The sequence below is a fragment of the Zootoca vivipara genome, chromosome 17 (genome assembly GCF_963506605.1).
Source record: "Zootoca vivipara chromosome 17, rZooViv1.1, whole genome shotgun sequence".
Classification (NCBI taxonomy): Eukaryota; Metazoa; Chordata; class Lepidosauria; order Squamata; family Lacertidae; genus Zootoca; species Zootoca vivipara.
In genome coordinates, this window is record NC_083292.1 from 29,663,629 (window position 1) to 29,679,493 (window position 15,865).

The 15,865-nt window shown below is 46.8% G+C and overlaps 1 protein-coding gene across 1 annotated transcript in view; it reads right to left on the minus strand.

The window, feature by feature from the left end:
* Positions 1 to 1,602: 1,602 nt before the first annotated feature.
* The window catches only part of CADM3 (cell adhesion molecule 3), a 91,709-nt gene continuing 77,446 nt past the window's right edge, over positions 1,603 to 15,865 (minus strand). The window contains exons 6-8 of the mRNA XM_060269848.1: positions 15,752 to 15,862; positions 12,143 to 12,268; positions 1,603 to 10,888 (exon numbers count right to left, since the gene is read on the minus strand). Coding sequence (XP_060125831.1) covers positions 10,770 to 10,888; positions 12,143 to 12,268; positions 15,752 to 15,862 — 356 coding nt within the window. The 3' untranslated portion in view covers positions 1,603 to 10,769. The remainder of the gene's footprint in view (positions 10,889 to 12,142; positions 12,269 to 15,751; positions 15,863 to 15,865) is intronic.

Consider the following 15,865-nt stretch of genomic DNA (forward strand, 5'->3'; position numbering starts at 1 on the left):
GCTGCCAAGGACTAAATGCCAACGTGTGTCAGCTATCAAATACTGCCAAACGTCAAATACTGGCAAAATGCTCTGTCATGGATGATGGGTGGAGAATATGAGAATGTTGCAAAGATCCCAGGAGAGAGTTGCGCAAACGTATCTCAACATACAATGGCATTGCCTCCCATTACAAACTGAATCACCCACTGCCAGGGTTTGCCCTCCCTGAAGTCTTGGGTCTGCTACTATCAACATCAGGAATCGGGGAACTTTTTCACTCCAAGGGTCAGGTCCACAACTGGCCCAGTTTGGCAGTGCCACTGACCTGTCAATCATCTTATGTCCTCTGATGGCAGGTTGTTCAAATTTCAAGTCAAGTGCAGGCATAGATTTATCTCTGATCTCACCACCCATCTAGAAAGAAACCAGGCAGAGGGCCTTCTCGGTAGTGGCGCCTGCCCTGTGGAACACCCTCCCACCAGATGTCAAGGAAATAAACAACTATTTGACTTTTAGAAGACATCTGAAGGCGGCCCTTCAGAAAAAGAAATACTGTCAAAGAGCAGGCAGAAGCTTATCTCTGATCCTAGTGCTATGGTGCTTAGTGCTAAGATCAGAGATAACAGATCTTTGTGCCTGGCATCATAAGATGACAGATATCTGACAGGTAGCGATGGGTGAATCTGTCAATTCTGGTTTCTCTCAGATCTCATCCACACTTTTGCTTGTCCCGTACCTAGAAAGCACAGAGTCTGAGCAGTTTCCTCCTTGCTCTGCTCCTCTCCCAGGGAAAACCCACTCTTCAGCTCTAAATCGGAGCAGACATCAATTAGGAGAAAACCCAAATTGCCATTTGCTCTGATTGAGTGCTAAAGAGCAGTATTCCCCAGGGAAAGCAGAGCAAAAGAGAAAGTGTGGGTAAGCCCACAGTTTCTCATTTTCCTGATCTTAAGTTCAGTTTTCCATATTTCCACATCACTTTGCAACTTTTTTTTAATTGAAAAGGTCCTCCTGAAAATTTAACAGCATTTTAATGCAATTTCTCCCTAATATATACGTTTGTATGCAATTTTAAACAACAGGCACATTTTTGTAAAGCAAAGTTCTCTAATAGTATGCATTTGGTATATTATTTTCACTAATATATGTGCATTTTGCACACAGTACTTGGCCAGAAAACTGCGCTGCAAAAATTCAGAGAAGTGTGAATATCAAAGGATGGCTATTTTTCAGTTTCTGCATTATGTGAATGTATTATGCGAATTAGGTAGGTTCCCCTTAAATGCTAATTGAACCAAATTTATCCTATCCCTGCTGACAGCTGGCAGGAGCGAACTTTGGTCTGTCAAATTTCAGCAGTGACCTGTGCGATGCCAAAATCTGGCACTTCCACCTCTCACCTTCCATTCTGCTCAATTCACTATGTCATCCTTGTGACATCCCCCAAGCTCAGTGCCCAGTGCAGTAGATAGGGTTGCCAGATTCAATAGAGAGCAGGACTTCTGTGCCTTTAATTGCCCTGCTCTCTTTTGAGTCTGGAAACCTTAAAGAGAAACCAGCAGACCCTTTGTTTAATTTCCAAGCAAAGGGTCTGCTGGTTTCTCCTTAAGGTTTCCAGACTCAAAAGAGAGCAGGGCAATTAAAGGCACAGAAGTCCTGTCCTCTATTGAGTCTGGCAACCCTAGCGGTAGAACTGGTCACACTGCCCTAAATCAGCCTCTGCAGCTGGTTTTGGATTTCCCCAAATGGCATTGCTAATCAGGCCAACAGGACTGAATTTCCCCATCCCTGATCTACATAATAGCTCCATTTTTTAAAATCTGAACGGCTCCTCTCTGGCTCCATTTCTTGGCCACACCCAACATATAACAAAGGGAAAGGATTTAGGAACTGGATTATAAAAGAAATGATTTTATATACTCCGGAACTAAGTATGAAGCTGAAGAAAATGTTCAGGGGGATAAGCAGATGGGGACTCAAAAAGAAACTTCCGCCATATGTAAAATGCCTGTCCAGTTTCTCCAAAGCAAACCAGATACAGATGTATCTGGCTGGTGGATGGAAACCACTGAATGCCACACCCCTGATCTGAATAGCCCCACCTCTCAGATGGCTTAGCCCTGCCCTCAAATCTGCATAGCTCTGCCCACATTCTGTTTCTAGGTGTGATCCTAGCATATGGTGGAATCTTGGGCTTTAAGGGTGTGTCAGAGTGCATGCTGGGAACTGGAGAAAGTAGGTTAGGTAGATCAGGAATGGGGGACCTTTGGTCCTCCAGATGTTGTTGACCTCTGGCTCTCATCAGCTCCACCCAGCATGGTCAATGGTCAGGGACGATGAGAGTTGTAGACCAGCAACATCGGGAAGGCCACAGGTCTCCTAGCCTTGGGAGACAGCAGGAGAGACCCCCTCAAATCTTGTCAGGTGTCAAGGCCGGTATTTGGTGAATATTCAGAGAATATCCAGTGAATATTCGACACAAGATTATTTGAAGGTGGGCAAATCCATTTCAGCTCCTGGAGAATGAATTGTGTAACTCAAAAAATGACACCAACATAATTTTTTTAAAGTTATTGGACAACAGGCTGGGAAACACCATTGAGCTGAATCTTTCCACGCTCAGCTAATAAAATGGTCAATAAATCTTTGTAGGTTTGCAATTTAACGGCTTGTCTCTAAGGAACGATCTCGTCCCTGTGTTTGAATGATATGTCAAAACAGAGACAATATTGGCATGTCTTTCTTTTGATTATATATATATATATTCTCCTGTGAATGGAATAGTAAGGCCTATCACACCTCACAGAGTTCTTGTGAGGAAATAAATGGGGTGGGGGAGGAATGCATCAAGTCTTGAGTTCCTTGGGGGAATAAAAATGTGATAAATCATAATAATAAAAAGTAAGGTTAGCCATAGCCAGGGCACTTTTAAGTTGTTGCTGCACCCTTGGCGAGAACAACCAAACTTATTATCTATATGCCCTCCTTTTCACCAATAAATATTTCTGTACAGTGATTTGAGGAAGGGCCTGGTTCAATCTCTGGCATCTCAGAGATTGCCTAGGAATGCCTCTAGGCCAGGCATCCCCAAACTGCGCCCCCCCCAGATGTTTTGGCCTACAACTCCCATGATCCCTAGCTAATGGGACCAGTGGTCGGGGAAGATGGGAATTGTAGTCCAAAACATCTGGAGGGTCGAAGTTTGGGGATGCCTGCTCTAGGCTAACAGAGATAGGTGGACCAATGGTCTGACTCTGTATAAGGCAGCTTCCTAAGTGATTAAAACGTCTGAAGAAAGAACAAGCATTACCCCACTGCCCACATCAAGGGAAATAATAGGACAACTTTGTTGTTCTCCATTGGTCAGACCCCTTCGGGAGTATTATGCCCAGTTCTGGTCAGCACAGTTTAAGAAGGATATTGACAAGCTGGAATGTGTGCAGAGGAGGGGGACCAAGATAATCAAGGGTTTGGAAAGCAAGCCTTATGAGGAATGGTTGAGGGAGTTGGGCAATGTTTAGCCTGGAGAAGACTGATACGATAGGTGATACGATATCTGAAGGGCTGTCAAATGGAAGATGGAGCAAGCTTGTTTTCTGCTCTTCCAGAGGGTATTAGGACTAAAACCAATGGATTCAAATGGCAAGAAAGGAGATTCCAACGAAACATCAGGAAGAACTTTCTGAAGGTAAGAGCTGTTTGACAGTGGAAGAGACTCCCTCGGAAGGTGGCGGACTCTCTCTCATGGGAGGTTTATAAACAGAGGTTGGCTGTCAGGGGTCCTTTAGCTGCGATTCCTTCATTGAACGGGGTTGGTCCCTTCCAACTCTACAATTATATGACTCTGTGCTATGATCACATGTCAGTTTTGTATTTCAGTTCACTCCTGTAGCTGCTGCATGGATTAGAACCTTTGTTTCTTGCAGGGCAGGACAAATGAATTCCACAGCATCACAGTTCCCCAGAAGCTATATATTTACAAATCTGAAATAACCTTAGTACTAGTTCATATGAGTGCAGTTATAGAAAGGTTTATACAACAGGAGTTACCTGCCCGGTTTCTTTTCATTGGCTCATTCCAATGTTTTCTATTTAAAAGAAACACAAGGCACCTGTGTGTTTTAAAAGTTTAGACAGCACACTTTTCATTTGAACGCTCCTAACAAAAATATTTCTGTTCATTTTGGGAACAGTCTTTTGCCACCTGTTACAAAGACCTGCCTGAGACAAACCTCCCTTGGCAGGTCGGTCTTATCAAAACAAGCTTTGCCAAGCTGGTGCTCTCCAGATACTTTCAACTACAACTCCCATCAGCCCCAGTTCAAAACATCTGCAGGGCACCAGCTTGACAAATGCTGTTGCATTATAAAGCAGCAGCAACAACAGGGTGCCTCCAATCTTACTCAGAGTAGACCCATGGAAACTAATAGACACGGTGTCCATGCATCCCATTATAAATGGTGCACGAGGGGCTGTCGAGTCACCGAGGCTTTGTTGAAATAATATTCCAGTTTGCCTGGCAGGAGGACAGAAATCGAGGCAGCTTAGTCACCCAGGGGAATTGGAAGGGGACAGAAAAGAACATTGGAGGGTTAAACGTGAAGGCATGACTCTGTTGTCAGTTCAAAGGAGGTGACTGCTTGCCAAGTGGCAGGTTAAAAGGGAAAAAATGCTAAAGGTTTTGTCAACATGCATGTTGGCAGGCAAAGCTTCAAACGACAAGTAATTGTTTCGTGCTGGAAGAGACAACACGGGCTTTAAAACTGTTGTTAACCCTGCTGAGCTGAAGATATCACCTTTAATTAGTGCAGTAAGAGCCCCATCTCTCTCTCTCTCTCTCTCTCTCTCTCTCTCTCTCTCTTACACACAGAGAGATAAAATTCCTTCTCTCTCTCTTTCTCTCCATCACAGCTCATTGCTACAGCACATGCCTTGCCCCAGGCTCAAACACCCACAGCATCTCCAGGTGGGGCTCAGAATATCCCCTCTGAAACCCTGCCAGTCTGTGTAGGCCAGGGGTCCCCAAACTAGGGCCTGGGGGCCAGATGCGGCCCAATCGCCTTCTCAATCCGGCCCACGGACGATCCGGGAATCAGCATGTTTTTACATGAGTAGAATGTGTCCTTTTATTTAAAATGCATCTCTGGGTTATTTGTGGGGCCTGCCTGGTGTTTTTACATGAATAGAATGTGTCCTTTTATTTTAAATGCATCTCTGGGTTATTTGTGGGGCATAGGAATTCATTCTCTCCCCCCAAAAAATATAGTCTGGGCCCCCACAAGGTCTGAGGGACAGTGAACCGGCCCCCTGCTGAAAAAGTTTGCTGACCCCTGGTGTAGGCAATACTGAGCTTGATGAAGCCAGTATAAGGCAGCTTCCCATGTTTCTATTTAATACAGTCCTTTCTCTGGAAACGCGAGGACTAGAATCTTATTTGGAAAATGGCCGCAACTCAGGGGCAGAGCATTTGCTTTGCAATCACAATGTCCCCAGTTCAATCTCCAGGCTGGGCTGGGAGAGACATACCTATCTTTAATCCCAGAGAGCTAGCTGCTGCTGCTGCTGCTAGTCAGTATAGACAGCACTGAGTTAGATGCAGACCCGGCTCTAGGGGTAGTCTCGGTGGCGCGGGGTGCCAGGGCGCGGGGCCGGTAGGAGGGCGCTGCGTGCTGCGCCCGCCCACCAGGACGGGGGCGCCGGAGTGATCTCCGCGCCAGGGCGCCTGACCGGCTTGAGACGGCCCTGGTTAGATGCATCAATGGGCTGACTTGGTCAGGTTAGTTACTCTGTTCTCCTTCTCACGTGCACAAGGCAGATTTCCCCCAGCCGGACAAATCTTCTCACATGGATCAACCACATGGGAATCCAACCTAATCCATGATCTACAGGGTGATATCCAACTAAATATTGTCTAGCATAGACCCGTTTGAAATTGATGGGCTTAAGTTAGCCGTGTCCATTAATTTCCATGGGTCTCCTCTGAGTAGGACAAACATCGGCTGCAACCCCAAATAAATAAATGAATGAATAAATAGATCCCACCCCGTGCTGAGAACTCAAGATGCCCAGCAGTTATAGAAAGGCAGACCTTGTGTTAGAACCTCCATGTCCAGGGGCAGTCTAGCTCTAAAGAGCAGATTAGGGGAAGAGAGGGAACAACGGAGGGGAGTCTGCTGTCTTGTGGGCTTGCTGGAGGCCACTGACTGACATTGATACAGCCTTGATTCCATCTGCAGAGGTGCTGATAATCTGTTCAGTCACCAGGCGAAAGAAGGGAGCAGGGGAGATCCCACAGCGCACTATGGCTCTCTGGATGTTGTTGAACTCCTGCTCCCATCATTCCCTGCTGGCTGGGGCTGATGGGAACTGGGAGTCCAACAACATCTGCAGGGATCCGTCCATGGCTGGGGTCCGTCGGAGCGGAGGTAGGGAGGTATCAGTCATTTGCTTGATCAAATCAAAGAGCCAACACTTCCATCAAATTTCCAATCAGTTCAGAGACTGGCCGAGGCAGGAGCAAGATTCTCACCATTTCAAAGTAATGCACTTGCAGGAGGTTGAACTGGGTGACCCTTCCAACTCTACAGGCCTGTGATTCTATGATTCACCGCAGGAACCCTGGGAAGTTCCCACCTGATGTCAGCTTTTGAACAGGTGAAGGTGGACGTGGTCCATAAAAGGTGGGGGGAGGTTGTGCTGTGGACTGTGCTTTGAAGTCCTGATGATCAGCTGATTGCCGGTGCTTCAAAGCACCCACCAGCGCTTGCAGAGCAATGTGTGGTTTTCTTTAAGCCTGCAACAATCAGCTGATAAAGTTTGCTTAGCCTTCCACCCTCCTGCCTTCCTTCTCCCTGAGCCCCACTTTCCATAGGCACTTAAGAAGGTTCTCCTACAACAGCGGAGTAGGGAACTGGATCCAGCTCTTTACCTACCTTCCCTGCCACAGGCCAAGTTTACCACACCTGACATCACAGGTGAGACCCATTTCTGTCTGCAGGGTTTTGAAATCAAACCATGTAAGCGCAAATGCAACCAGCTGATCGCTGGCAACGTCAGAGGATCGCACACAGCTCTCGCTGCAAGCACTGGTGACCAGGGTGCTTTGAAGCCCCGGTGATCAGCTGGTTGCCAGGGTTTTCAAAACACAGCCCATAGCATAAATTCCCCGCCTCCTTCTTGGACCAGGCCCATCTTTACCTGTCCAAAACCTGACATCAGGTGTAGGATGGGCATAGCTGTCAAGTTCTCATTTTTTTAAAAGGGAAATTCCCTTATGCTGAATAGGCTTCCTCGCGAGAAAAGGCAAAACTTGACAGCTATGAGGATGGGTAGGCTTAGTCTGGTCAGAACAGCCTTGCAGGCAAAATGAAGAATGCTTGCAAACTCAAATAGGCCCGTTCTCCCCTCCCCCCATCTACTTCTACCCCCCTCTTTCTTCCCAATGTCTCAACAAATGAAACTGATTAGTAAAAATGTTATGAGAGACATTGCATATATTTCTGTAAATCAAGAAAACCTTTAATAATAATAATAATAATAATAATAATAATAATAATAATAATAAATAGGCCCATAGGGTGAAAGGATCCCATTGCTGCCCAAGACCAAACTGCCTGAGATGCTAGTTCTGACTTCAAGGGACCCTCAGCCAGAGCAGGATCTGGGCCAACCTGCTGACCTCTTTACACCTGACAACAGAACTCTCCTCAAACTGACCACTGGGTCCATCAGCTCCAGCATCCTCTAGTTTCTGTTTCCTGTTTGCCGCAGTGGCCAATCAGGTGCCTCAGTCTGAGAAGCCCACCATCAACCACCAGGGCTTGAAGGCAGCAACCCTCATTTGCCACAGATCCCCAGCAAATGGATATTTAGAGGTAGCCTGCATCCAAAGATGAAGGATCCATTCCTAACCTCTGTGGCCAGTAAGAACAAAAGAGGAGCCCTCTTGAGTCAGGCCAGGTGTGCATCTAGTCCAGAAATCTGTCCCTACAGTGGCCAACCAGGTGTCTTAGGATGGCCAAAAGTGGGTCATGAGGTCAACAGCTCTCTCTTGCTGCTGCTCCCAACCAACACTGACTCCGATCCTAGGAGTAGCCTATAGTCATCAGGACTGGTACCCATTGCTTGTTTTTATCCTCCTTGATTTTTTTTTCTAATCCCCTCTTTCACTGCCATCATCGCTACACCATGCCAGAAGTTCCGCTGCATTTGGTTTGTCCTGAGTATGTTGCCAGTCAATATTGCCAAGCTAACTCATATGCTCGCTCCACCGGAAGAGTTGCAGTTCCCAGGAATGTCTGCAACGACTCTGACAACAGAAAGTTCTCTGCACATGCTCAGAAGCCCCTTTCTCCAGCCTGCCCAGTTGCCAAGGACAATCACCAGCCACTTAGCCTATCTTAGGTGAAACCTGGAGCAACACAGTATCTTCAAGACACGACATTGCAAGCTGGAAAGCGGCGTTTGGCTCTGTGTTTGAGATGTGCTGTGTGAACGTCACAGAACTACAAAACAAGCAGCAAAAGAAGCCATCGCTGGGACATGCCCTCTGCATGCATGTTCATTGCACTAAATACTTTGAAAAATAGACAGATGTGAACTCACAGAGCTAGGGCAAAAGATTTCACCTATCTATGCCCATTGTTGTGTTAAGTGTTCAGCCGCTACACTATTTCAAAAGAAGAAAAAAGAAAAAAGCAGGCACCTTAAAACTCGAAAGGCCTACCATTTTCATGGCAAGAACAACTGCCCTCCCCTCAAAGCCTGCTTTTGTTTCATTTTACAATCCATCAAATTTCTGGCCCTCCCTGAGGTTTCTGAGGAAATCTCAAAAAACCATGGCAGTAGTTGTGTGTGGCAATCGTGTCTCTGTGTGTGTGTGAGTTGGGAGGGAGGAGAGGCTTTTGTGACAGAAGGCAAAGTGGAAGGAAGAACCAGAGGCGGTTGTTCTTTTAGAGATCACAAAGCAAGATTCCATGATTTGGGGGGTGGGTTGGGGACAGTGGTGGGACCCCCCCCCCAGTTTTTATTGATAGTGGAAAGGCATTAGTTTATCTCTCTGTGGCGGTGGTGAACAGGGCATCTGAATCATTTGCAATGAGTGCAACTTTCAGATGTATGCCTGTGAGGAAGAAACACTGTTTCCGATTGCAGTGTTGGATCCAGGCTTGAATTCATTTGGCAGGGCGTGTATTTGTGTGCACGTTGAAATATCCACAGCTGATGCTCCCCTGGAGATTGGGGAACTGTAATTGCATCACTTAATAAATCTTGCTCATTCAACTCTCCCCACCAATGGGTTGATGGCATTGGGAGCTGCCCTTGAGCTATGGGGCACCCCCCTGGAATGCCTTGCTTCCTCTCTAACCCAAGGAAGACACAGGAGGGTAGCGGGTACCCTTTTGCACTGAGAAACTGGGGCTCCGAATCAAGAGAAAACCCCAGCGATGGGAGTCTTTTCTCTTTGAGCGGCCCCCCCTTAGAGGCATCTGGCTCTCGAACCCGCCCCCCTGTGACTGGGAAGCAGAAAGGACACCAGGGGAGTCTCAAAGCAAACTCCCCCTTTCTTCTGTTTTTTGCCATGGGTTTGGGTCGGGACTGCAACCAGCTAGCTGGCATCCCTTGGTACACGGACCACACAACGACATTCTCCTCTCGAAACAAAGAGACGCAACCGGAGGAACAAAATCTCGTCGAAGGATAAAATCGGCAGAGCTTTTCATAGCGAACCTGTCCCCCCAAATTTGAGCCTGTCCTTCATCAGCCCGGCTCCCAAAACCTTCCTGAAAGAAGACCATCACAGAGGAAGGCCTGAGGAAGTTGGAGGCGGCATGGAGGGAAATTCCCTTTGCTGTGTCCCCCCCTCCTCTTCCAGTAGGAAAGCGGGGGCTTTGCTTGGGGGGCTTTCAAGGCCCTAGAGCCAGCGCCCCAATTTTGATAAGCCCAGCACTCCCTTGCTCAGAGTTCAGCCCGCCTTGCTTGACCCCTAAGATGCAAGATTAAGGGATATCCTTTCCAATGCCCCCACGGCTTCAGTTCTCCCCACCCCAAACACAAGCGGATTTGATCCTTCGATGTCAAAACAGAAAAAGCAGAACAACTCTAAAGGAAAGCAAGAGATACACCATCCGAACCCCCCCCAACAAACCCCTACAGTGCCCCCACTTCAAGACATTCCAAACATAAGGGAACGAGAACAGAGGTTTTTCTCTTTTTTTGTAAAAAAAAAAGAAAAAAAGAGTCAAAAACAAGAGTACGCCATCGAAAAAGAAGATAAAACAGCCTCAAAAGGAGCCGGAAGTAAGGAAGGAAGAAGGGAGGGAAAGAAGGAAAGAAGGAAGGAACGAAGAAGGGAGGGAAGGGAGGAAGGAAGAAAGAAAGGTATCATCACTCACTCTCCAGGTCTGTGTTTAGTGCGATTTTGGCAGCCGCGGATATGTAGGTACAAGCAAGCAGGAACAAGGGGTTTTGAGGGGTTCTCAATGTTCGGGTGCGTGTCCCCCCCCGTTTAGTAACAATGTTTTATACAAGTTCAAAGAAGCATTGTGAGCCAAGCTGATCTTCTTTCTCTCTCTCGTTCCTCCTCTGTCCCATCGCCGATCTCGGTCCCCCACCACCATCCCTCTGTCTGTCCGTCCATTCCTTCCTGGGCGCGAGAGAAATTCCTTTGACATATTGGTTGGGTGGGTTCTGTTGTCATTCAGTCGAGGTTGGGTTCCGATCCGCCACTTCCTCCTCCTCCTCCTCCTCCCCCCTGCTGCCCGGCCGCCAGGCCCCACCCTCCCCACTCAGATGAAATACTCCTTCTTGTCATCCCCACCAGTTTGACCGCCCTCGGCGTTGATAATGGCTGTGTCTGCGTCTGGGGCGTCGTCCGAGCCTTTGGCCTCGTGGGTCAGATAGGTACCTGCATAGGGACACAGAGAAAGAGAGGAAGCTACCAGAGGGGGTCATTTGGCTTGGAGCAACAGTGGAGCTTATTTTGGATGGCTAAGTAAATTGGGAAGGGTCTGTACCATCACGAGGGAACATGGGACTTGGGTTCACCCAATGATGCCTCCAAAAGACATGGCTTACATGCAGAAGATCAGAGGTTCAACACTATGGACATAGTCAGGGGCAGCAGCTGCCCCCCTAAATCAAGTAAGTAAATTAAAAAATACTTAACCCAAATTAGAAATGATCACAATATTTGAAATGGAAATGCTCGCTGAGGTCACTGTGAGGATGTTGTGGCGCATTCTAGTGACCTGACAGAGTGATAGGCGTGGTTTCCATGAACTGACCAATCGCGTTGCAGGTAGCTCGGTTCTGGAACAGGACAGGTGGGTGTCTTGCTGCCCCAACATAAATCCTGGCTACGCCCACGTTCAACGCCCCCTTTTTGCAATATCTCCAGCTAGAGCTGGAGCCCAAGGGCCACGTTGCCTTCTGGACAACTCTTTGAGGGCCACATGCAACGGGTGGGCGGGGCCAGAGGCAAAAGCGGGTGGAGCAATGAATGCAATTTTTAAAATCTTTGTACTGTAAGGTTAAGGGACGCAGGTGGCGCTGTGGGTTAAACCACAGAGCCTAGGGCTTGCCGATCAGAAGGTCGGTGGTTCGAATCCCTGCGACGGGGTGAGCTCCCGTTGCTCGGTCCCAGCTCCTGCCAACCTAGCAGTTCGAAAGCACGTCAAAGTGCAAGTAGATAAATAGGTACCGCTACAGCGGGAAGGTAAATGGTGTTTCCGTGTGCTGCTCTGGTTCGCCAGAAGCAGCTTTGTCATGCTGGCCACATGACCTGGAAGCTGTACGCCGGCTCCCTCGGCCAATAACGCGAGATGAGCGCCGCAACCCCAGAGTCGGTCACGACTGGACCTAATGGTCAGGGGTCCCTTTACCTTTACTGTAGGTTAGTTTCTGCACCAACAAACACACCTCTCAATCGCCTATCCAGGCCAACATTTCAGACATTTCCAAAACCCCTCAAAGAAGGCGTGAAGCAGGGCTGGCGAGGGGAGAAGCCTGAGCAGAGTGTGGATGCAGCTGGAGAAGGGTATGTGGAGTCCCGAGGGCCAGATAACAGATGCCTGGAGGGCCACATTCAACCCCTGCGGTCTACCCGGCCCTGGTTTGCAAGACGCAGAAAACATTTGTGCAGGTTTGCATGGAAGTTTACCTTTGTGCCGGATCAGGTAGTGTCCCAGAACGATGAGGAGAATAAGGAGCAGGAAGACAATGACAGCCACTATTCCCCCAATGATGGCGTGGTATGTGCTCCCACTGTGGGTCATTGGGCTTGCATCTATCCAGAGGGAAAGAAGAAAAAGTTGGGGGATTAGCAGAGAAGCAGCCAATAAAATCCACACATCTCACTGAGTGGCTTTTCCTTGTAAGCACCCAAACCAGAGCAGCCGAGGCAGAAGAGGGAGAAGGATGAGGCCGGGAGGAAGGAAGGAAGGAAGCAGAATATACAGAGGGGAAGATGAAATATTTGCCATGCTGGCCACAGTGAAACTCCCTGCCCTCCATACCTTCATTACATAGTTTCTGTCTGAGGCTGAAGACGCACCTCTTTAACACCAGAGATACAGTATTGCATGCAGTAACTTTTGTGGGGGTTAAAAAATGAGACACCAATGCAATGCAATTAGTGTCAGTGTGGTGGTTTAGCGCATAAGACTAGGACTTGGGAGAGAAGGGTTCGAATCTCCACTCAGCCATGAAGTTACGTATAACCTTGAAGGTTACATATAACCTTGAAGCTTTTGCATGGTTTTGATCGGACGTTCCGCTCAAATGTTTTTTTCTCTTACTTATCATTACTAATGGTTTTTTCCCCTCTTACTTATCATTACCATGTTGAAGGGCAACTGAAGGCTGTAGTTGAATAATAGGCCCCACATAGGAATAGGTCTCTGTTTTCTCCCAAGTACATGAAAACAGCAGGCTCTGCCAAAATGCCTTGTTTGTGGTGGGCTTGTACTTAAAGAAGGTGAGGTCTGGAGGGTGGCAACATGAGAATGGGCCTTTCCTATAGTGGCTCCCCATTTGTGGAATTCTCTCGCCTGGGAGGCCCACCAGGCAGCTCCATTATATATTTTTAGGCGCCAGGTGAAAATATTCCTCTTCAACCAGGCCTTTGGCTAATAATAATAATAATAATAATAATAATAATAATAATAATAATTTATTTATACCCCGCCCATCTGGCTGGGTTTCCCCAGCCACTCTGGGCGGCTTCCAACCGAGTATTAAAAACAGTACAGCATCAAACATTAAAAACTTCCCTAAACAGGGCCGACTTCAGTTGTCTTCTAAAAGTAAAATAGTTAATAATAATAATAATTTATTATTAATTTATTATTAATACCCCACAGCCTTTTAAACGTGTCTATGGGAGCAGAGGAGTATTGTTTTTGTTGTTTTTGCTTTAATTCTTTATCTTGTATTTTATTCTGTGAAGTGCCCTGAGATCTTGTGACCAAGGGTGGTATACAAATTTTTAAAAAATAAATATATACAATACATAAGCAACAATAGTTTGTGATATTTCTATAGCAAGCAGTATATAAATTCCCTAAAATAACTGTGATAAAAAACAAAACAATGACTTGTGATATTTCTGCAGTAGCCAGTAGTATATAAATTGCCCAGATAAAGTAGTAGTAGTAGTGACAATGATAAATAAGTAAATAACTATGACTATTTCTGCAGCAACCAAGCATCCTGGAGGAGAGAGCAATAAAGTGTCAGCAAAGCCATTCTTATTCCTGAATCTGGAAAATCAGCCATGCGAGATATGGATGGATGCAAGATAGGCCAGGCCATGGACCCAAATATAAGACAGCTAAATCCTCCCCCGAGATGCCTCAGCAGGTGGCTCCCTGGTGGCTTCTCTCCCCCCTCCCCCGGCACTCCTGCCAATCAAGTGTCCATCCAGAACCCATGGGGGGATTATTTGGGAATGAAGATGCTCACTCAACACAGCAGCCTGAGTGAAGGGGTTAAGTGGTTGCTATGGCGACATAATCGGTGGACCTTTAAAGGTGGAGGACTAGCTGTGGGGTGAGCAGGCAGGTGCCGGCAAGGCAAAGAAAGTACATTTGGCCCCAGCATGTGGGGGCCAGCACAGTATGGTGCTTTCCATGTGTTCAAAGCACTCCGCACACGGAAATCATGCCATCTTCCTGACAACAATCCTATAAGGTGGGTCAGCATTATGATCCCCGCCCATAACGCAGATGGGGAGACTGAGTCCGAATGGATGCACCTTGCCTTAAGCTGCCACGGCAGGATTTGAACCAGGGACTTCCTGATTCTTAGCGCAGCCATTTAGCCACCATGCTACACCAGGGCTGGGGCTGCTGAGAAGTCTGCAACCAGTTCATAGTCTGATAGTGCAGGAATCGTTTAGGGAGAAAAATCACACACACACACCCCCACACACACATTTCAGAGAGCATTTGATTGATGCATCCTCGGGAACACAACCGCTTTTGGCCTTCTTACTGATGCCACACTCTCAAGCGGTTATTGTTGCATGCAGCAAAATTGGTCAAGGCACTAAACAAACATGCCAGATGCACAAATCCCTTTGCTCCAAAAAAGAAAAAGGCTTGTCTCATATCTCGCCCCCCATCAATAGTGCATTTCAACAGACTTTTTATGTATCCCACCTTTCCTGCCTTTTAAGGAAACTTACAAACAGATTCAACTGTTGCAGTTTAATTATTTTATTAGGTTCTTTTGCATTGGTCCAGATTAATTTTTAATGGCCATTGCATTGTTTCTGGTAAATTTTTAATGAAGCTTATTTCGAGATTATATAATGTCAAATCATATGTGTATGTGTGTACACACACACACACACACACACGATGCAACACACTCATGCTTTATATTTATCTTATCATGGTATGCTCTATTCATATGGTGTGTACAAGATAGGACAGCAAGGGAATTAAGATTAACATTTTTGTTTGATTCCCTTCAAATTCAACATGTTGGGCAATTATTGTTGTTGTTGTTTAGTCATTTAGTCGTGTCCAATTCTTAGTGACCCCATGGACCAGAGCACGCCAGGCACTCCTGTCTTCCACTGCCTCCCACAGTTTGGTCAGAGTCATGTTCGTAGCTTCAAGAAAACTGTCCAACCATCTTGGCCTCTGTTGTCCCCTTCTCCTTGTGTCCTCAATCTTTCCCAACATCAGGGTCTTTTCCAGGAAGTTGGCAATTACTGTGGCATTTTCTTTTCAAAATATGTAGAAGTAGTTGTTAGATCTCAAGAATATTCGTGCTCCATGCTTGTATTAATGCTGCATAATACTTCTCCCCACCCCCAGTACCCCCCCTCTCCCTCTCTCTAATTTTGCCTTCTGTAAATGTTTCATTTTCTTATAGTTTTAAAAGTTCAGTAAAAAAAAAGGTCCCCCTGACACATAGGCAGTGTTAGAAACTCAGATATATAAGCTAGGCTCACTTGGTAGAGCATGAGGTGCTTAATCTCAGGGTCCTGGATACGAGCCCCACATTGGGCGAAAGGTTCCTGCATTACAGGGGGTTGGACTAGATGACCCTCATGGTCCCAACCCTACAATTCTATGATTTAACGCTGTTTCCCATTCTAGGCAAATCAGAGAGGAACAGAGTATTATTACAAAAATATAGTAAGAGCCTCCTGAGACCATTTAGCTCAGCATCCTGTTCTCACCCTGGCCAGCCGTCCTGGGAGACACAAAGAATGTAGTCCTCCGACCAGCAGAGGGCGCCGTGAAACAATGCTCACCGTGAACATTCAGGTTGTATATTGCCGTGGAGATACCCATAATGCTTGAGGCATAGCAGATGTAGGTCCCGCTGTCGCTTTTGTTCAAACTGTCGAAGACAAGGACGTTGTCTT